The sequence below is a fragment of the Entelurus aequoreus genome, linkage group LG01, assembly GCF_033978785.1.
Source record: "Entelurus aequoreus isolate RoL-2023_Sb linkage group LG01, RoL_Eaeq_v1.1, whole genome shotgun sequence".
Classification (NCBI taxonomy): Eukaryota; Metazoa; Chordata; class Actinopteri; order Syngnathiformes; family Syngnathidae; genus Entelurus; species Entelurus aequoreus.
The window spans coordinates 71,721,498-71,745,359 of NC_084731.1; the positions used below are offsets into that span (position 1 = coordinate 71,721,498).

Consider the following 23,862-nt stretch of genomic DNA (forward strand, 5'->3'; position numbering starts at 1 on the left):
ATTACACAAGGCGACTCGGTAAAGAATCTGGGTATTATCTTCGACCCAACTCTCTCGTTTGACTCACACATTAAGAGTGTTACTAAAACGGCCTTCTTTCATCTCTGTAATATCGCTAAAATTCGTTCCATCTTGTCCACTAGCGACGCTGAGATCATTATTCATGCGTTCGTTACGTCTCGTCTCGATTACTGTAACGTATTATTTTCGGGTCTCCCTATGTCTAGCATTAAAAGATTACAGTTGGTACAAAATGCGGCTGCTAGACTTTTGACACAAACAAGGAAGTTTGATCATATTACGCCTATACTGGCTCACCTGCACTGGCTTCCTGTGCACTTAAGATGCGACTTTAAGGTTTTACTACTTACGTATAAAATACTACACGGTTTAGCTCCAGGCTATCTCGCCGATTGTATTGTACCATATGTCCCGACAAGAAATCTGCGTTCAAAGAACTCCGGCTTATTAGTGATTCCCAGAGCCAAAAAAAAGTCTGCGGGCTATAGAGCGTTTTCTATTCGGGCTCCAGTCCTCTGGAATGCCCGCCCGGTAACAGTTAGAGATGCTACCTCAGTAGAAGCATTTAAGTCCCATCTCAAGGCTCATTTGTATACCCTACCCTTTAAATAGACCCCCTTTTTAGACCAGTTGATCTGCCGTTTCTTTTCTTCTCTCCTCTGCTCCCCTCTCCCTTGGGAGGGGGAGTTGCACAGGTCCGGTGGCCATGGATGAAGTGCTGACTGTCCAGAGTCGGGACCCCGGGTGGACCGCTAGCCTGTGCATCGGTTGGGGACATCTCTGCGCTGCTGACCCGTCTCCGCTCGGGACGGTTTCTTGCTGGCCCCACTATGGACTGGACTCTCGCTGATGTGTTGGATCCACTGTGGACTGGACTTTCACAATATTATGTCAGACCCACTCGACATCCATTGCTTTCGGTCTCCCCTAGAGGGGGGGGGGGTTACCCACATATGCGGTCCTCTTCAAGGTTTCTCATAGTCATTCACACCGACGTCCCACTGGGGTGAGTTTTTCCTTGCCCGTATGTGGGCTCTGTACCGAGGATGTCGTTGTGGCTTGTGCAGCCCTTTGAGACACTTGTGATTTAGGGCTATATAAATAAACATTGATTGATTGATTGATTGAACATTTTAATAACTGAGACCCTTTATGGTCCCCGGGACCCCTAAAGGTAAAATAAATATAAAAAATCCATATATTTTGTTATGGTTTGAAAATGAAAAATATCAAAATGGCCCCCACATGCTTTAATTTTTCCGTTTGCGGCCCTCAGTGGAAAAAGTTTGGACACCCCTGGTTTAAGAGGTTGTCCAAACAAGTGTTTACAAAGGAGAACTCTGATGAACTTTTTGAAAATAAGATATTATAATCTCATGATATAAATCATAAGTGACTTAACTAGTGACTTAAGAGAGCTGTTCATTGTTGTACATTGTGTACAAATTGAGAACATGAAGTGAACATACAGTCATGGTCAAAAGTGTACATACACTTGTGAAGAACATAATGTCATGGCTGTCTTGAGTTTCCAATCATTTCTACAACTCTTATTTTTTTGTGATAGAGTGATTGGAGCACATACTTGTTGGTCACAAAAAACATTCATGAAGTTTGCTTCTTTTATGAATTTATTATGGGTCTACTAAAAATGTGAGCAAATCTGCTGGGTCAAAAGTATACATACAGCAATGTTAATATTTGCTTACATGTCCCTCGGCAAGTTTCACTGCAATAAGGCGCTTTTGGTAGCCATCCACAAGCTTCTGCTTGAATTTTTGACCACTCCTCTTGACAAAATTGGTGCAGTTCAGCTAAATGTGTTGGTTTTCTGACATGGACTTAATTCTTCAGCATTGTCCACACGTTTAAGTCAGGACTTTGGGAAGGCCATTCTAAAACCTTCATTCTAGCCTGATTTAGCCATTCCTTTACCACTTTTGACGTGTGTTTGGGGTCATTGTCCTGTTGGAACACCCAACTGTGCCCAAGACCCAACCTCCGGGCTGATGATTTAGCTTGTCCTGAAGAATTTGGAGGTAATCCTCCTTTTTCATTGTCCCATTTAAAGCACCTGTTCCATTGGCAGCAAAACAGGCCCAGAGCATAAGACTACCACCACCATGCTTGACGGTAGGTGTGGTGTTCCTGGGATTAAAGGCCTCACCTTTTCTCCTACAAACATATTGCTGGGTATTGTGGCCAAACAGCTCCATTTTTGTTTCATCTGACCACAGAACTTTCCTCCAGAAGGTCTTATCTTTGTCCATGTGATGTCAGATGAAACAAAAATGGAGCTGTTTGGCCACAATACCCAGCAAGATGTTTGGAGGAGAAAATGTGAGGCCTTTAATACCAGAAAAACCATCCCTACCGTCAAGCATGGTGGTGGTAGTATTATGCTCTGGGCCTGTTTTGCTGCCAATGGACAAAGCTGAAGAAACAAGTCAATGTCAGAAAAGCAACACGTTTAGCTGAACTGCACCAATTTTGTCAAGAGGAGTGGTCAAAAATTCAAGCAGAAGCTTGTGGATGGCTACCAAAAGCGCCTTATTGCAGTGAAACTTGCCAAGGGACATGTAAGCAAATATTAACATTGCTGTATGTATACTTCTGACCCAGCAGATTTGCTCACATTTTCAGTAGACCCATAATAAATTCATAAAAGAAGCAAACTTCATGAATGTTTTTGTGACCAACAAATATGTGCTCCAATCACTACATCACAAACAGAGTTGTAGAAATGATTGAAAACTCAAGACAGCCATGACATTATGTTCTTTACAAGTGTATGTACACTTTTGACCACCATTGTATGCTGGTCAAAGTCCTATGGTGGTATTCCATCCATCCATTTTCTACCGCTTGTCCCGTTCGGGGTCGCTGGAGCTTATCTCAGCTACAATCGGGCGGAAGGCGGGGTATTGTATAGCATTTATGTAGTAACAAGAATACGATGCAATAAGCTTTGCTTCTTCCTACTCCTTTTCAAACATGTTGGAAATAAGTGAAATATGTGGTGCATTGTGCTAAAATTGTATACATGTTCCGAATAAACTTCAACCAAGAAGATATTTACACAAACTTCGGATTTATATTCTGCCGTCTTTATGTGCATCCATCTCTGTCGCGTTATTGGATGGAGTCAAATCACACCAATGAAGCTTGCTGCGCTTTTATTTGGTCAACCCACGCTGCAAGTGCTGCAGACGGAGGATGGATCGTAGGGGTGGCCAAGACAAACAAATCGGAACCAGGAAGATGCCGGATAAGAAGGACTCTTCATTCCTCGCTCCAAGCAACGCAAGGATTGTAAATGATGAGCAACCTTCCAAATAAGTGATGTTCCCCTTCGAAAAGATTTGAACCGGGAAGTAAAAGTGCTGTTCAGTCTTCTAGCCGTCCATAGCGTTTTACCTGTATGGATTCTTCATTCATCACTCAGGGCAACGTTTGTAAGTTTTACAGTATAACAAACAATTCTTACTTACTAAAGCGTTCCATGTGTGATGTCTGTAGGAGTGTTTTCATGCATATTTGTATGTGCTATCATAATGTCATCAAGCTAGCGTCCTTAGCATTAGCTAATATGCTAACACGTTTACGAGTGTCTGTGTTATTATTACCTTACAATGGCATTATTTTTGTATTGTTTCACTTTCACAAATTCCTCAGTAACTTCACCAAAATGTCAACATGGCGCCATTGAGTCTGTTTAGCTGATTGGAGAGTTAGCGTTGTTAGCATTAGCTAATATGCTAACATGGGAGTGGACCACTCCTCTTATTGAGTCTGTTTAGCTGATTGGAGAGCTAGCTTGCGTAGATAGTGGGTCCATGACCATGACTTCTGTTTTGTTTGATCAGCCGTTTTACTGCCGTATTACAGACACTGTTCGGAAACAATTAAGGTATGTAAATAAAAATTTCTGTGTAAATAACTCATTTCACAACCTATATATCTGCGATTTATAATTTTTCTTTTACAATTTAGTGGACACTCCTTACATAGCGCAGCGCTCTATAGTCCGGACAAAATGGTACTATGATTCCTGCTGACAAGATGTCAGTTTGATGTCGGTATCGGGCAATATTCAAGGCTCCAATATCAGTATCGTATTACAAGTGAAAAAGTTCTATCGTGACACCTTTAGAAGGGCTGGGCGATAAAACGATATCAATCACGATAAACATGTAATCGATTTCAATAAAAAAATGCTTACGATAAAACGTTCAATCATTTTTGTTTTCTTCTTTGTGGGAAGAAAGGTGAAGTTGGAAGCAAGGTTGGTTGCATTAACAAAGGCACTTGCTCTCTAGTGACCGAGCAACGCAGGAAGTGATCACGTGACACACTAACAGCCAATCAGGTGACAGTATCAACTATCAAGTTTGGTTGATTCTTTGCATGGAGTGAGAAGAGAAAGTCCAAATGAAGAAATTGTGGATCAAAGAGGAAAAGTCACCTGGACAGTTTTTGGATTTTTTCAAAAGGGACCGTAGTCAGACCAGTGTGGTCTGTACATGATGCAAGGCAGGAGCGCTAACACCACACCACCTTAGGTGTGCTCACCCTTTAGAGCACAGCTGCCACTAATCCTGCAGAAAATAGTTCTTCTCAGTTTACATTTTCGCACTTTGCACTATTTTTTTACACTTTATGAAGCATCTCTTACATATTCATGATTTTAAAGGGCTTATATTTATTTTACAATTTTGTTTACATTGACTTTTTTCCATGATTGTGTTGATATTTCCTTTCTGCCTTGATAGCTGAGGAATTAGAATCAGAGGAAGGTTACTTTTTAATTTATTTTTAGGTATTTATTTATATTTAATAATAAAAAATCTAAAAGAATAACATACATTTAAAAAAAGGATACGTTTACATTTTAAATTAAATCTATTTTTCTCCTGCTCCTTATTTTCCATAGCTCCTAAAAAATATAAATTATCAACATGGATTGATATCAAACAGTACAGTTTCCAGCTGTATCAACCAGTCCTATCCTCGTGTCATCAATCAGTTTTAGTGGAAGTGCAGATTATCATTAATATTGTTTACATTTCTAATTGTTAGCAGCAAACTAATTACCGTCATCTTTCTCCAGAGGTTCTCCTTCGTCAAAATCCACCTTCTTGGCCTTTTTCTTCTTCTTGTCCAGGATGTCGTCCTCCAGCACGTCGCCCTGCTCTCCCTCGATCTTCAGCTCCTGGTGTGAAGGCACCACAAGGCAGGAGGAAGGTTGGATGTGCTGAAGACGCAAAGAGAGAAGAAGAAAGTACGCACCTTCATCCCTTCCTCCACGTCGTTGTCGAAGACTTTCTTGGGTTTCTTCTTCTTCTTCTTCTGGTTGAAGAAGTTGAGGTCGTTCAAGTCGTCAGACGTCTCTGCGGGAAGAGAAAAGACAAGACGGTTATGCCACATCTCATCACACTAAAAAAGCTTTTATCTGTATGGAAAATAAAAGTCATAATTTTGAACACGTCGAGCGGCACTGCATTACAACACTTCCTGCTCAGTGGGAAGAAGCTTCAAAATAAAAGCGAGTACTTTCAGATTGTTATCCACCAGAAGAAATTATTTATTCACGCCAAAAAACTTTAAAAAAATAAATTGAACATTTTAGGTGCATTTAAAACTGGGGTCCACAAACGATTACTTGGGTTCAAAGAATTTGGCTTTTAAACCAAATTCCATGGCCGGGCTATTTATCTAGTATATGTGTGTGTATGTATATATATATATATATATATATATATATATATATATATACACATACACACACATATATACAGGACTGTCTCAGAAAATTTGAATATTGTGATAAAGTCCTTTATTTTCTGTAATGCAATTAAAAAAACAAAAATGTCCTACATTCTGGATTCATTAGACATCAACTGAAATATTGCAAGCCTTTTATTATTCTAATATTGCTGATTATGGCATACAGCTTAAGAAAACTCAAAAATCGTATCTCAAAAAATTTGAATATTTCCTCAGACCAAGTAAAAAAAAAAGATTTATAACAGCAAAACAAAATCAAACATTTGAAAATGTCAATTAAGGCACTCCGTACTTGGTTGGGAATCCTTTTGCACGGATTACTGCATCAATGCGGCGTGGCATGGAGGCAATCAGCCTGTGGCATTGCTGAGGTGTTATGGATGCCCAGGATGCTTCAATAGCAGCCTTTAGCTCATTTGCATTATTGGGGTCTGGTGTCTTTCAGCTTCTTCTTCACAATATCCCACAAATTCTCTATGGGGTTCAGGTCAGGGGAGTTGGCAGGCCAATCGAGGACAGTAATGTCATGTTCAGTACACCAGTTACTGGTGGTTTTGGCACTGTGGGCAGGTGCCAGATCATGCTGGAAACTGAAATCATCTCCTCCATAGAGCTTTTCAACAGATGGAAGCATGTAGTGCTCTAAAATCTCTTGGTACACAGCTTCATTGACTCTGGACTTGATGAAACACAGTGGACCAACACCAGCAGCTGACATGGCTCCCCAAACCATTGCTGACTGTGGGAACTTCACACTGGATTTCAAGCAATTTGGATTTTGCTTCTCTCCAGCCTTCCTCCAGACTCTAGCGCCTTGACTTCTAAATGAAATACAAAACTTGCTTTCATCTGCAAACAGGACTCTGGACCACTCTGCAACTGTCCAGTGCTTCTTTTCCATAGCCCAAGTCAGACGCTTCTAGAGATTTTAGAGCACTACATGCTTCCATCTCAACATTTTTTTTACGGCATTTTGCCTCGTTTAATAAACAGTAGTCAAAGCTCACGTTTCGCACGGACTGTTGCACAGCCTGTTTACGTCACAGATCATGCACTGCACAACACCGCTCTTTTAAATACGCTTGAGTTTAGAAAACTTTTTGGCCGACATAACTGGCAATGGCAGACGCCGCAGAAAGCAGCGGACAAGAGCCATAGCAAAACCAGGGAATTAAGAATCGACAAATAGATATGCTCCTTTTTTTTCATGCAAATTCCCCGTTTTCCCAAAATTCCCATTTCAATTTCAACTGTTACGTCAACATTTTTCCACAGTTTAAAAAATTCCAACACCACATATTTTTAATAATCTCGGACAATTGTTGTATTACCTATATTTTCAAATATTCCCGGTTTTCCCGAAATACCCATTTAAATTCAAACAATCTATATTTTTTTAAAAAGTCCCGAAATTCCCATGAACTTCCCATTCAAATGAATGGACGTATGCCCTAAATTCTGAACATTTTGCACCATTTTTAAACCCGACCCGGTTTTCACCTCTCCCTAAAAGGTTTTCTTAGGCCACATTTTTCAACCGTTTTTGACCATTCCACCTTCAAAACATTTCTCTTAGCTGGGACAACAAACGCTCCTGTTTTCCGTACAAATTCCCCGTTTTCCTGAAATACTCATTTAAATTCCAAGTGTTCTTACGTCAACATTTTTCAGCAGTTTTGAAAAGTTCCAACACATTCATATCATCTAGGACAATTGTTGTATTACCTATATTTTCAAAAGAAGTCCAGAAATTCCAAAATTACCAGGGACGTCCCATTCAAATGAATGGACGTATTCATAGTTCTACAATGCCCTAAATTCTCAACATTTTGCGCCATTTTTAAACCCGATTCCGACCTTTCAACCATCCACACACACTCCTCTTCACATATGTCCAATGCAAAACATGTTTTCCCTGTCCCCGAATTCCCGGTTTTCCCACAGCTCTATTTTCATCTTTTCCTGGAAAGTTTTCAGTCCATATTTTGAACCATTTTTCACCATTCCACCTTCAAAACATTCCTCTTCGTTGAGACAACAAACGCTCCTTTTTCCCCCCGTACAAATTCCCGGTTTTCCTGAAATTCCAAAATACTTTAAATTATAAGTTGAATTCCAACTGTTATTCAGTTAACATTTTTCAACCGTTTTGAAAAATTCCAACACCAAAACATTCATATCATCTAGGACAGTGTTTAGTGTGCCGTGAGATATTGTCTGGTGTGCCGTGGGAGATGATTTAATTTCACCTAATTGGGGTAAAAATATTTTTTGCAAACCAGTAATTATGATTCGCAAATAATGTGCCGTTGTTTAATGTCTGTGCTGTCTAGAGCTCGGCAGAGTAACCGTGTAATACTCTTCCATATTAGTAGGAGGCAGCAGGTAGCTAATTGCTTTGTAGATGTCGGAAACATGGTTTGTCGTGATCACAATATGCAGGTGACAGCGACAGGCAGAGTGCAGGTAAAAAGGTATCTAATGCTTACACCTAGGGCTGGGCGATATATATCGATATACTCGATATATCGCGGGTTTGTCTCTGTGCGATATAGAAAATGCCTATATCGTGATGTTCGAGTATACGTTCTCAGGCAGTTGCTTTTAGCTGCGGGGCATTAAACTGCATGCGTTTCTCACTCTTTCCTGTCTCTCCTTCTCACAGAGACTTAAAGGCCTACTGAAAGCCACTACTACCGACCACGCAGTCTGATAGTTTATATATCAATGATGAAATCTTAACATTATAACACATGCCAATACGGCCGGGTTAACTTATAAAGTGACATTTTAAATTTGCCGCTAAACTTCCGGTTGGAAACGCCTCTGAGGATGACGTATGCGTGTGACGTAGCCCGGCGAACACGGGTATGCCTTCCACATTGAAGCCGATACGAAAAAGCTCTGTTTTCATTTCATAATTCCACAGTATTCTGGACATCTGTGTTCGTGAATCTGTTTCAATCATGTTCATTGCATTATGGAGAAGGAAGCCGAGCAAGCAAAGAAGAAAGTTGTCGGTGCGAAATGGACGTATTTTTCGAACGTAGTCAGCCACAACAGTACACAGCCGGCGCTTCTTTGTTTACATTCCCGAAAGATGCAGTCAAGATGGAAGAACTCGGATAACAGAGACTCTAACCAGGAGGACTTTTGATTTGGATACACAGACGCCTGTAGAGAACTGGGACAACACAGACTCTTACCAGGATTACTTTGATTTGGATGACAAAGACGCAGACGTGCTACTGTGAGTATGCAGCTTTGGCTTTTTTTTGCGTATGTACGTAACTTTTTTAAAATATATAAGCTTTATGAACCTTGGGTTAGGTGAACGGTCTTTTGGGCTGAGTGATTGTGTGTGTTGATCAGGTGTTTGAATTGTATTGGCGTGTTCTATGGAGCTAGGAGCTAGCAGAGGAGCTAGTAGCTAGCATAACAAACACGCAGGTGTTATTATGCAGGATTAATTTGTGGCATATTAAATATAAGCCTGGTTGTGTTGTGGCTAATAGAGTATATATATGTCTTGTGTTTATTTACTGTTGTAGTCATTCCCAGCTGAATATCAGGTCACCCCCGCCTCTCACAGCATCTTCCCTATCTGAATAGCTTCAACTCCCCACTAGTCCTTCACTTGCACTTTACTCATCCACAAATCCTTCATGCTCGCTCAAATTAATGGGGAAATTGTCGCTTTCTCGGTCCGAATCTCTCTCACTTCATGCGGCCATCATTGTAAACAATAGGGAACTTTGCGTATATGTTCAACTGACTATGTCACGCTACTTCCGGTAGGTGCAAGCCTTTTTTTTATCAGATACCAAAAGTTGCAATCTTTATCGTCGTTGTTCTCTACTAAATCCTTTCAGCAAAAATATGGCAATATCGCGAAATGATCAAGTATGACACATAGAATAGATCTGCTATCCCCGTTTAAATAAAAAAAATTCATTTCAGTAGGCCTTTAAAACAAGCGCACCTTCTTACATACGTCACATACTGTCACGTGAGCAACGTCACACGCTCCCGCGTAGCAGACAGGTAGCGACATGGTAACGTTAGCTGTGATGCTAACAGCTAACGGTGGGGTTTGAGTGGTAATACGAGAGAAAGGAGGTGTGAATTTGGTAACAAATGGAGGAATAATTAATTCCCAAAAAAAACAGCACGGAGTCCATCGTCTGGCGGTGGTTTGGCTTCAAGCGGGAATATGTCTTTACATGTCAACATCTCCGTTCGGTGCCACACCAACTAAATGCCGGAGCAACTATTTCCACATCAACACCGTAGGACATATACTATTTGATATGCAGCTCATTTTTATGTGACACGTATTGAAATATCTTGTGTGACATGTTTTAAACTATTGTAGTGGCGTTCTCTACAAAAAGTGCACTTTAATTTAGTGTTGTTTTGATAAGTCATCTTAGTGACACCATGCACAAAAGTGCACTAATAACTTGTTTTAAAATGTCTGACAATCTTGCACTTTCTGTTTTGGAAATGACATGAATGTTTGTGCCACTGCTTAATAACTGTTTAATTAATACAGTTTTGGTTTTGATTGATTGATTGAGACTTTTATTAGTAGGTTGCACAGTGAAGTACATATTCCGTACAATTGACCACTAAATGGTAACACCCGAATAAGTTTTTCAACTTGTTTAAGTCGGGGTCCACTTAAATTGATTCATGATACAGATATATACTATCATATATACTATCATCATAATACAGTCATCACACAAGATAATCACATTGAATTATTTACAATCAGGGGTGTGGAGGGGGGGGGGGGGGCGCGTGGGGTAGGGGGTAGGATATGGACATCAAGTAGTGGACATAGAGAGAGAGAGAGAGAGAGAGAGAGAAAGAGAGAGAGATCAGAAGGCATAAGAAAAAGTATCTGCATTTGATTGTTTACATTTGATTATTAGCAATCCGGGGAGGGTGTTATTTTAGGGTTGTAGCTGCCTGGAGGTGAACTTTTATTGCGGTTTTGAAGGAGCATAGAGATGCCCTTTCTTTTATAACTGTTGGGAGCGCATTCCACATTGATGTGGCATAGAAAGAGAATGAGTTAAGACCTTTGTTAGTTCGGAATCTGGGTTTAACGTGGTTAGTGGAGCACCCCCTGGTGTTGTGGTTATGGCGGTCATTTACGTTAAGGAAGTAGTTTGACATGTACTTCGGTATCAGGGAGGTGTAGCGGATTTTATAGACTAGGCTCAGTGCAAGTTGTTTAACTCTGTCCTCCACCTTGAGCCAGCCCACTTTAGAGAAGTGGGTAGGAGTGAGGTGGGATGTGGGGTGGAGGTCTAGAAGTAACTAGTAAATTGACTTACTTGTGATTTCCCTCTCTGCATGAAAGTTTAAAGGCCTACTGAAACCCACTACTACCGACCACGCAGTCTGATAGTTTATATATCAATGATGAAATCTTAACATTGCAACACATGCCAATACGGCCGGGTTAACTTATAAAGTGCAATTTTAAATTTCCCGGGGAACTTCCGGTTGAAAACGTCTATGTATGATGACGTTTGCGCGTGACGTCAATGGTTGAAACGGAAGTATTCGGACACATTGTATCACAATACAAACAGCTCTGTTTTCATTGCAAAATTCCACAGTATTCTGGACATCGGTGTTGGTGAATCTTTTGCAATTTGTTTAATGAACAATGGAGACTGCAAAGAAGAAAGCTGTAGGTGGGATTTTTTTTTAGCGGCTGGCTGGAGCAACACAACCAGGAGGACTTTGAGTTGGATAGCAGACGCGCTATCCGACGCTAGCCGCCGACCGCATCGATGATCGGGTGAAGTCCTTCGTCGCGCCGTCGATCGCTGGAACGCAGGTGAGCACGGGTGTTGATGAGCAGATGAGGGCCGGCGTAGGTGGAGCGCTAATGTTTTTATCATAGCTCTGACGAGGTCCCGTAGCGAAGTTAGCTTCAATGGCGTCGTTAGCAACAGCATTGCTAGGCTTCGACAGGCGGCACAGCATTAACCGTGTAGTTACAGGTCCAGTGTTTGGTTCGGTGTCTCCTGATAGTAGTATTGTTGATCTGCTGTCTATCCTTCCAGTCAGGGGCTTATTTCTTTTGTTTCTATCGATGCTATCACGTTAGCTCCGTAGCTAAAGTGCTTCACCGATGTATTGTCCTGGAGATAAAAGTCACTGTGAATGTCCATTTCGCGTTCTCGACTCTCATTTCCAAGAGGATATAGTATCCGAGGTGGTTTAAAATACAAATCCGTGATCCACAATAGAAAAAGGAGAAAGTGTGGAATCCAATGAGCCCTTTTACCTAAGTTACGGTCAGAGCGAAAAAAGATACGTCCTGCACTGCACTCTAGTCCTTCACTCTCACGTTCCTCATCCACGAATCTTTCATCCTCGCTCAAATTAATGGGGTAATCGTCGCTTTCTCGGTCCGAATCGCTCTCGCTGCTGGTGTAAACAATGGGGAAATGTGAGGAGCCCTTCAACCTGCGACGTCACGCTACTTCCGGTACAGGCAAGGCTTTTTTATCAGCGACCAAAAGTTGCGAACTTTATCGTCGATGTTCTCTACTAAATCCTTTCAGCAAAAATATGGCAATATCGCGAAATGATCAAGTATGACACATAGAATGGATCTGCTATCCCCGTTTAAATAAAAAAAAATCATTTCAGTAGGCCTTTAAAATGAGCATATATAAATGCAGTATGAACAAGAATGTTTTAATGTAGACACATAGAATCATCATACTGGTGATTATATGTATCAAGTGTTCATTCAAGGCTAAGGCAAAATATCGAGATATATATGGTGTATCGCGATATGGCCTAAAAATATCGAGATATTAAAAAAAGGCCATATCGCCCAGCCCTGTTTACACCAAAAATAAACAAAAGGTGAGTGCCACCATGAAAATACATTGAAGCTTAGGGAAGGCTATGCAAAACGAAGCTAAAACTGAACTGGCTGCGAAGTAAACAAAAACAGAATGCTGGACGACAGCAAAGACTTACAGCGTGTGGAGCAGCAGACGGTGTCCACAAAGTACATCCGTACATGACATGACAATCAACAACAAAATAGGAGCGCAAGACAAGAACTGAAACACTACACACAGGAAAACAGCAACAAAGTCCAAATAAGTCAGGGTGTGAGGTGACAGGTGGTGACAGTACACCTACTTTGAGACAAGAGCCATATTGATGCATGCTTGGTTATGCTTTAAAGTCATAACCAACAATTGCGAGAACAACTTTTTACTGTCAACATCGGCTGCTGAGTTTCATTTTTTAATGTTTTCTGCTGGTGGTGTGCCTCAGGATTTTTCCAATGAAAAAAACGTGCCTTGGCTCAAAAAAGGTTGAAAAACAGTGATCTAGGACAATTGTTGTATTAACTATATTTTCCAAAACTCCCGGTTTTTCCCAAATTTCCAGGAACTTCCCATTCAAATGAATGGATGTATTCATAGTTCTACAAAGCCCTAAACTCTACATATTTTGCGCCATTTTTAAACCCGATTTCGACCTTTAAACCATCCACCCACGCAAGAAACATGTTTTCCCTTTCCCAAAATTCCTGATTTTCCCGTCATTGAATAGGCATTACACAATGGACTGCACATCCCTCATTTCTCATCCGATTGGAAGCGTTCCACCATCCAACATCCAAAAACTCGCTGATTACCAGGAATTTCCCCCATTTAAAAATGAATGGGCAAAATACAAACCTTTCCATATCTCACATTTCCCAGCCCATTAGAAGTGTTCCACCATCCACACACTCCACTCACCCTGGACATTCAAGCCAGCATGTTTCCCGTTACCAAAAACTCCCTGATTACCAGGAATTCCCCCCATTTAAAAAATGAATGGGCAAAATACAAACCTCTCCATATCCCACATTAGAAGCGTTCCACACACTCCACTCATGTGACATTCACACAAATTCTAGTGTTTTTAATGAAGTTGACAGCCCTAATATGGAAGTATGCCACACTTCAAGTAGATATGAACGTCTGCATCCATCACGTTTAAAGAGAAATAAACAATAATCTGGGACCTAAAAATAAGAATTGAGTCAAGGTGGGTTGCAATAACCTTTCTTTCTGCTGTCGTCTTCATCCGGGTCAAAGTCCTTGTCGTCTCCAGCCTCCGGTTCCACCTCCTTCACCTCCACCTCCTTCACTTCCTCTCCTCCCACATCTCCGCCTTCCTCGTCCAGCATGAAAGGCTTCTTCTTCTTCTTCTTCTTCTTGGTCATGTTGGGGTCGAAGATCATCTGAACAGGAAGCCATGCACATGGCATCATTGTTACACGAGGTCATGTGATGAGATGAAGAAGAAAAGATGACCGGGGGTTGGTTTGAGTCCCCACACCAACCCCCGGTGGTGGGCGTCACCACCACAGTGGTGACGCCCACCACCACAGTGGTTCAAAAGTGAAAAAACATTTCCAGAGACGACTGGAGGACTACATTGATTTGTGAGTTCATCAATGAGCACAACTTTATCATCTTTTTTTTTTGTCAGCACAAAGGTTGCAAAATTCTGGGAATATTCAAAGTTGGAAACTTTCCATGGGAATTAACGGGAAATTAATGGGAATAAACATTGAATGCAACATGCTAGATCTTGCAGCATGATTATTAGCTAAAACAACCTGATTTAACCTCTTAAGGCCCAAGCTGTTTACATGCTTTTTTTTTTTTTTATTTCTCTTTGCTATTCGGGCTTATTGGACCCTAATTAGAATAAAAACTAAGAATCATCTTTTTATATGATGTACTTAGTCATTAAGTACACAAACATGTACTTCATGTTTAGTGACATGCTAATTCTTATTTTTACCCTTTTTTACCCCCAAATTCCGTTGTATGTTATACTCTTCTGACACCACCTAGATGGCAGTATAAATGTCCACATAAGCAGCCATAAGACCCCAATTCAGTAGTGTACACAATTTTGAAAATAAGAGCTAAAAGGTGCTGTCCACGCATGTGGCCACTAAGCCTTTAATTAATGCAAATTCAGTTGAATTTCAACCCTGCACAGTGCATTCCTCCACCACATGTGCAGTGCATTCTTCCATCACATGCACAGATAATTCCCAGCATGCTACACACTACAGCAGGGCTATTGAGGCCACACTAGTGTATGAGCCCAAGGACTTCATCCAGTCAGGTACGTTTTGATGATATTACTGGGGTAAATATATTTGATCTATGGTATTTAAGTTTAATAGAGGAGTAATTGCTTGTTACTGTATGACTGTAGACTTCTTCAGCAGACTTCCACTCAAGCTAGCTAGCTGTTCCTGTAGTTGTCAAATTATTTTGGGGCCAATATCTCTAGCTAGCTAGGTTTATGTACCACCACAGTCTCATAATGAACCCAAAATATTTCTCCGTTAGCCGTGATGCTAATTTTGTCCATGTTAAAGCCCATTCATTTATGCTAACAACGTTTGCGATCCGAATTAACCTTTTTTGTGATCTGTAAAGTTCAACTAGCAAATACTAAATCAAAAGGTGTAGTTTCCTCTGCCTTCTGTTCTGCTAGCCATTCTACAAGAATGTAGGTTATAGTTTGATTTAGTATGCTGATTGAGTGTTCATTTATTCATCTAGCCTATTTCTATTCATTTGTCCATCAGTAAAATATTTTTAAAGACTACTCCAATTGTTTACCTGACTATTTATATCTGTGTGTGGCATTGCATTAGTGTTTTACAAGCTTATTATCTTATTCTACAGAATAAGATGGACGGTGTCCAACTTTGAATAATCAAAAAAATGGTCAAAATCTCCAAACTTCCCGAGCTTAACTTCCCGTGGTAAATTTTCGGAAATTTACCGGAAACTTTCCACCCCATTGCAACCCTAGTCAGCACAAATGTGTCGAACCCACCTTTGTTTCACTCGCTTACATTCTACAAACTACACTTCAAAAATAAAACCAGTTCATTACTGCTGTCAGTCTTGAAAAGCAGGACGCTTTTTTTCATATATATATATATATATATATATATATATATATATATATATATATATATATATATATATATATAAACACTACCGTTCAAAAGTTTGGGGTCACCCAAACAGTTTTGTGGAATAGCCTTCATTTCTAAGAACAAGAATAGACTGTCGAGTTTCAGATGAAAGTTCTCTTTTTCTGGCCATTTTGAGCGTTTAATTGATCCCACAAATGTGATGCTCCAGAAACTAAATCTGCTCAAAGGAAGGTCAGTTTTGTAGCTTCTGTAACGAGCTAAACTGTTTTCAGATGTGTGAACATGATTGCACAAGGGTTTTCTAATCATCAATTAGCCTTCTGAGCCAATGAGCAAACACATTGTACCATTAGAACACTGCAGTGATAGTTTCTGGAAATGGGCCTCTATACACCTATGTAGATATTGCACCAAAAACCAGACATTTGCAGCTAGAATAGTCATTTACCACATTAGCAATGTATAGAGTATTTCTTTAAAGTTAAGACTAGTTTAAAGTTATCTTCATTGAAAAGTACTGTGCTTTTCCTTAAAAAATAAGGACATTTCAATGTGACCCCAAACTTTTGAACGGTAGTGTATATATATATATATATATATATATATATATATATATATATATATATATATTAGGGCTGCAACAACCAATCGATTAAATCGATAATAAAAATAGTTAGCCCGATTGTAGCTGAGATAGGCTCCAGCGCCCCCCGCGACCCCAAAGGGAATAAGCGGTAGAAAATGGATGGATGGATGGATAAAAATAGTTAGCGATTAATTTAGTCATCGATTCGTTGGATCTATGCTATGTGCATGCGCAGAGGCAATTTTTTTTTTTTTTTTTGTAATTTTTTATTTTTTTTTATAAACCTTTATTTATAAACTGCAACATGTACAAACAGCTGAGAAACAATCAAAATAAGTATGGTGCCAGTATGCTGTTTAAAAAAAAAAAATACTGGAAAGGATAGAAATGTAGTTTGTCTCTTTTATCCGATTATTAATCGATTAATTGAAGTAATAATCGACAGATTAATCGATTATCAAATTAATCGTTAGTTGCAGCCCTAATATATATATATATATATATATATATATATATATATATATATATATATATATATATATATATATATATATATATGTATATATATATATATATATTAGAGATGCGCGCATAGGCAATTATTTCATCCGCAACCGCATCACAAAAGTCGTCATCCACCCGCCACCCACCCGTTGTTATATATCTAATATAGACGATGCAAGGCATTAGTGAGGTTAGAAAGCTTTTGCCTGTTAAAGAAAGGAGACTGATCCAATGCAGCAGAGACATTCAATGCGTGCCACGCATTAATATGTCTTGGCCACGCATTAGAGCCTAAGAGATATTAATGCGTGATAATATTATTTATCATTATTATAATATTATTGTCATTTCCATTAAGAAAGTGTTGACTATTATTGTTATTTTTTTCCCCTGGTCTTTAGTAGTCCCTTTTTTAGTTTGTCGCTTACCACGTTTGCTGCCGGCGTTGCCATCTTTTTATTTTTTTCTCCTTCTTCTGTTGTGTTGTGCTGTGTCACGCCAAATTTCTTCCCCCTACAAAAACCTCCCCCCCCCCCCCCATTTACTTCCGTGGTCATGTTTCCTCTTACGTCATTGACAGCGATCGATAGCACTTCGGCTTTGACTGCCCGTCGCTGGAAGGATACTTCGTCTTTGACAGCTGCTGGAATCTGAAGAAATCGATTATTGTTTTTTTTTGTACAAGCGCGAAACAGGACAGTCGCATGCCGGTTAAGGACCCCCGGCAACTTTGTGACTTTATTGGACGCAGCCCCGGAAGTAAATGGGGGGGGGGGGGGAGGTTTTTGTAGGGGGGAAGAAATTTGGCGTGACAGCTGCAGCAGTGCCTGATGAATAATTGCCTGTTTCAAAGAGTGCTGCTCGTTTTTCGTATGTGGGTAACAACATTTAACTATGTATATATATTTCCGAATGGGTTCAACCGGCACCCGCCCGAATCTATTTAAAATCAATTTTTTTCGTCATGCATCCACCCGACCCGCGGATTATCCGCGGACTCCGCGGTTGTGTCCGCAAACCGCGCATCTCTAATATATATATATATATATATATATATATATATATATATATATATATATATATATATATATATATATATATATATAAATAAAACCATATATAATATAATATATATATACACACACATATACACATATATATATACTAGGGCTGCAACAACTAATCGATTAAATCGATTAAAATCGATTATAAAAATAGTTGGCGATTAATTTAGTCATCGATTCGTTGGATCTATGCATTGCGCATGCGCTGCGGCTACGTCTCGTGAGTTGGCAGTAAGTAGTAAGCCAGCCAATGAAGTGTCATGTGCAGCTCACGTGACCACGCCGTCTCCTTTGCCTGGAAACATTCGAAAAAAGGCGGAGGAAATCAGTACGGATAGTTCAGCGGAGAAACATCTTGATGTTATTGCTTCAATGGAGAAAAGTGTACGACCTAAGTCATCAAAAGTGTGGGAACACTTTACTTTCAAGACTTCAAAGAAGACCGTTCCTGCAAAATGTGCAGCATGGACCTCGCATGGCACGGAAGTGCAACATTGCTTCTGGAGCACCTGAAGAGGAAACATGCGGGAGCCATGCATGAAGGGAAGAACTCACGGTACGTAACTTTTTAAGTCCATAGTCCGAGTACATTGATCCGTTGTGTCCGTCTTTGTGTGTTTTTAATCTTTTGTAGATTGGACTCCGTTTTGAGAGAGAAAACGCACGGTTACCAATTTGAAAAAAAATGAAACGGACCGAAATTTCTCATGTTGGTTTCATAATGGATCAATGTAGCCGTGCCCAATAAAGCTATATAAATATATTTAGATTTGAGTGACACTTTAGTATAACTAAACGTTATGAAGGTGCTGGAATATTTCATGCTATTATTCAGAGGCAGCCTAAAATGAATCCTTTATTATTCGCAACAGAAACGCTTACAATATCTGATCAGTTCTGATCTGATGAGTTAAATTTCTGTGTTATTATTGGTGTATACTGCATCCACAATGTCCATTTATTTCATTTAGCTGTTTTTTTTTAATGTGGTGGCGTATTTGCCTTTTACGTCAGAAATGTATGTATTAAGTTACATGTAAATGATGCTACTATGTACGTTCATTATATGGTTCCTCTCATTTCAAAAAGAAACAAGCCAGCAATAGCGACTTGGTACAAAGGAAGGTGTGCACACCACAGCAAGTGGCTGCATTGACTGATGCTATCCTGAATATGTTGCTAACTGACATGAGGCCACTATCAATGGTGGAGGATGAAGGTTTTAGACAAATGATTCACGTCCTCAACCCTGGTTACACTCTTCCCTGGAGGACCCATTTTACCAAAGTGATGGAGACGAAGTACGAGCAGACATTCCAAGCAGTGTAGACTGACATAAAAGCCACCCAGAGCAAACTTGCTCTCACTACTGATGTGTGGACAAGTGTAGCCACCTTGGCAATACATGCCATTACATTGGAGACGAATGGAACATGAAGTCAATCAGCCTTATGACCATGCCACTAGAGGAAAGACATTCAGCATCCAACATTGCAGAATGGTTGGAATAGGTAGTAGCAAGGTTTGAAATTCCCCCAAGCAAAATTATTGCTATTGTGCACCTTATAAAAAAAATCATTTTTGTAACATTTGCCTTGTTTTATTTGGCTAGTTGAAAGAACATGGTGCCAGTATGCTGTTTTGTTTTTAAAAATAAAATACTGGAAAAGATAGAAATGTAGTTTGTCTCTTTTATCCGATGATTAATCGAAGTAATAATCGACAGATTAATCGATTATCAAATTAGTTGTTAGTTGCAGCCCTAATATATACACACATTTTTTGCGATGACTACTAGAGTTGCAAGTCTATGAGTTTACTTTTATTTTACTTTTTCTAAGTGGCAATAATGGACTCTTTTGAACATAAGAAACGTCACTTTGGTGATGTGATGGCTGATATGAGAAGATACTAAACAAGTCCAGGTGATATGAGAAGATACTAAACAAGTCCAGGTGATATGAGAAGATACTAAACAAGTCCAGGTGATAGGAGAAGATACTAAACAAGTCCAGGTGATAGGAGAAGATACTAAACAAGTCCAGGTGATAGGAGAAGATACTAAACAAGTCCAGGTGATAGGAGAAGATACTAAACAAGTCCAGGTGATAGGAGAAGATACTAAACAAGTCCAGGTGATAGGAGAAGATACAAAACAAGTCCAGGTGATAGGAGAAGATACAAAACAAGTCCAGGTGTGGTCGCCGTGGAAACATTTTCAACATCTGAATGAAAATACTTTACAGGAGATTTCATGAAAATACAAGATAAGGAATCCAACATTTGATTAGTTAGTATGTTTTAAGAAGCAAACATGTGATTAATTATATGTAATGAAGCCAACATTTGATTAATTATATGTAATGAAGCCAACATTTGACTAGTTAGTATGTTTTAGGAAGCCAACATTTGATTAGTCATTATGTTTTAGGAAGCCAACATTTTATTAGTTAGTATATATTAGGAAGCCAACATTTGATTAGTTAGTATGTTTAATGAAGCCAACATTTGATTAGTTATATTTTATGAAGCCAACATGTGATTAGTTAGTATGTTTTAAGAAGCCAACATTTGATTAATTATATGTAATGAAGCCAACATTTGATTAGTTAGTATGTTTTAGGAGGCCAACATTCAATTAGTCATTATGTTTTAAGAAGCAAACATTTGATTAGTTAGTATGTTTTAGGAAGCCAACATTTGATTAGTTAGTATGTTTAATGAACCCAACATTTGATTAGTTAGTATGTTTTATGAAGCCAACATTTGATTAGTTGGTATGTTTTATGAAGCCAACATTGGATTAGTTATGATTTAAGAAGCCAACATTTGATTAGTTATCAAGTTTAATGAAGACCACATTTGACTACTTAGTATGTTAAATGAAGCCAACATTTGATTACTTGGTATGTTTAATGAAACCACTCTTTGATTCGTTAGTATATTTAATGAAACCACTCTTTGATTAGTTACTATGTTTAATGAAAACATTTGATTAGTTAGTACGTTTAATGAAGCCAACATTTGATTACTTGGTATGTTTAATGAAACCACTCTTTGATTGGTTAGTATGTTTAATGAAGCCAACATTTGATTACATGGTATGTTTAATGAAACCACTCTTTGATTAGTTACTATGTTTAATGAAGCCAACATTTGATTACTTGGAATGTTTAATGAAACCACTCTTTGATTAGTTACTATGTTTAATGAAAACAACATTTGATTAGTTACTATGTTTAATGAAGCCAACATTTGATTACTTGGGATGTTTAATTAAACCACTCTTTATTTAGTTAGTATGTTTAATGAAACCACTGTTTGATTAGTTACTATGTTTAATGAAAACAACATGTGATTAGTTAGTATGTTTTAAGAAGCCAACATTTGATTAATTATATGTAATGAAGCCAACATTTGATTAGTTAGTATGTTTTAGGAAGCCAACATTTGATTAGTCATTATGTTTTAGGAAGCCAACATTTTATTAGTTAGTATGTATTAGGAAGCCAACATTTGATTAGTTAGTATGTTTAATGAAGCCAATATTTGATTAGTTATATTTTATGAAGCCAACATGTGATTAGTTAGTATGTTTTAAGAAGCCAACATTTGATTAATTATATGTAATGAAGCCAACATTTGATTAGTTAGTATGTTTTAGGAGGCCAACATTCGATTAGTCATTATGTTTTAAGAAGCAAACATTTGTTTAGTTAGTATGTTTTAGGAAGCCAACATTTGATTAGTTAGTATGTTTAATGAACCCAACATTTGATTAGTTAGTATGTTTTATGAAGCCAACATTTGATTAGTTGGTATGTTTTATGAAGCCAACATTGGATTAGTTATGATTTAAGAAGCCAACATTTGATTAGTTATCAAGTTTAATGAAGACCACATTTGACTACTTAGTATGTTAAATGAAGCCAACATTTGATTACTTGGTATGTTTAATGAAACCACTCTTTGATTCGTTAGTATGTTTAATGAAACCACTCTTTGATTAGTTACTATGTTTAATGAAAACATTTGATTAGTTAGTACGTTTAATGAAGCCAACATTTGATTACTTGGTATGTTTAATGAAACCACTCTTTGATTAGTTAGTATGTTTAATGAAGCCAACATTTGATTACTTGGTATGTTTAATGAAACCACTCTTTGATTAGTTACTATGTTTAATGAAGCCAACATTTGATTACTTGGAATGTTTAATGAAACCACTCTTTGATTAGTTACTATGTTTAATGAAAACAACATTTGATTAGTTACTATGTTTAATGAAAACAACATTTGATTAGTTACTATGTTTAATGAAGCCAACATTTGATTACTTGGGATGTTTAATGAAGCCACTCTTTATTTAGTTAGTATGTTTAATGAAACCACTGTTTGATTAGTTACTATGTTTAATGAAAACAACATTTGATTAGTTAGTATGTTTTAAGAAGCCAACATGTGATTAATTATATGTAATGAAGCCAACATGTGATTAGTTAGTATGTTTTAAGAAGCCAACACTTGATTAATTATTTGTAATGAAGCCAACATTTGATTAGTTAGTATGTTTTAGGAAGCCAACATTTGATTAGTCATTATGTTTTAAGAAGCCAACATTTGATTAGTTAGTATGTTTTAGGAAGCAAACATTTGCTTAGTTAGTATGTTTAATGAACCCAACATCTGATTAGTTAGTATGTTTTATGAAGCCAACATTTGATTAGTTAGTATGTTTTATGAAGCCAACATTTGATTAGTAAGTATGTTTTATGAAGCCAACATTTGATTAGTTATCAAGTTTAATGAAGACAACATATGACTACTTAGTATGTTAAATGAAGCCAACATTTGATTACTTATGTTTAATGAAACCACTCTTTGATTAGTTGGTATGTTTATTTTAACCACTGTTTGATTAGTTACTATGTTTAATGAAAACTTCTGATTAGTTACTATGTTTAATGAAACCACTATTCGATTAGTTACAATGTTTAATGAGAACAACATTCGATTACTTAGTATGTTCAATGAAAATAACATTTGACTAGTTATCAAGTTTAATGAAGACATTTGATTAGTTAGTATGTTTTAAAAAGCCAACATTAACTAGCAACACAACTGGGCTAGCTAACCTAACATGTACTAGCTAACCTAGCTGCTAGATAACCAAGATTGTGCTAGCTAACCTAGCTGCTAGATAACCTAGCTTGTGCTAGATAACCTAGCTTGTGCTAGCTAACCTAGCTGCTAGCTTACCTAGCTTTTGCTAGTTAACCTAGCTGCTAGCTAACCTAGCTTGTGCTAGTTAACCTAGCTGCTAGATAACCTAGCTTGAGCTAGCTAACCTAGCTTCGGTTTCATCTCCCATGGGCGGTGACGTCACATCCACACATAATGATGGATATTGACTATTTAGCCAATGTTGTAGACGTTTACATGTTAATAAATACATGTACTTCATCCATGATGTTAATAAATACATGTACTTCATCCATGATGTTAATACATACATGTACTTCATCCATGATGTTAATAAATACATGTACTTCATCCATGATGTTAATACATACATGTACTTGATCCATGATGTTAATAAATACATATATTTCATCCATGTGGTGTATTCTGAGCTTTGTCGCGTGGCGGCTAGCTCGGCATGAGGCCCAAAGTCCTCCTTTCTGCGCTCACACGAACACACAAAACACCCGAGTGGTGTTCAACAGAGCGGCAAGGACTAGATGGAGGAGAAGTGAACTCACCTCGTCTCCGGACATGTTTGCAGGAGCCAAGGTTGCCACAAAAAGACTTGGATTGTTCCGAGATGGTTTCCACTTCCACACTCGGCAAGGAGGTCTTGCGTCAGCGATGCAGTGGCA

General features: G+C 38.5%; 1 protein-coding gene across 1 annotated transcript in view; it reads right to left on the minus strand.

The window, feature by feature from the left end:
* The window catches only part of eif2s2 (eukaryotic translation initiation factor 2, subunit 2 beta), a 37,180-nt gene that overhangs the window by 13,271 nt on the left and 47 nt on the right, over positions 1 to 23,862 (minus strand). Inside the window, exons 1-4 of the mRNA XM_062057592.1 lie at positions 23,746 to 23,862; positions 13,915 to 14,095; positions 5,311 to 5,411; positions 5,116 to 5,233 (exon numbers count right to left, since the gene is read on the minus strand). The exon at positions 23,746 to 23,862 is cut by the window's right edge and continues 47 nt beyond it. Coding sequence (XP_061913576.1) covers positions 5,116 to 5,233; positions 5,311 to 5,411; positions 13,915 to 14,095; positions 23,746 to 23,862 — 517 coding nt within the window. The remainder of the gene's footprint in view (positions 1 to 5,115; positions 5,234 to 5,310; positions 5,412 to 13,914; positions 14,096 to 23,745) is intronic.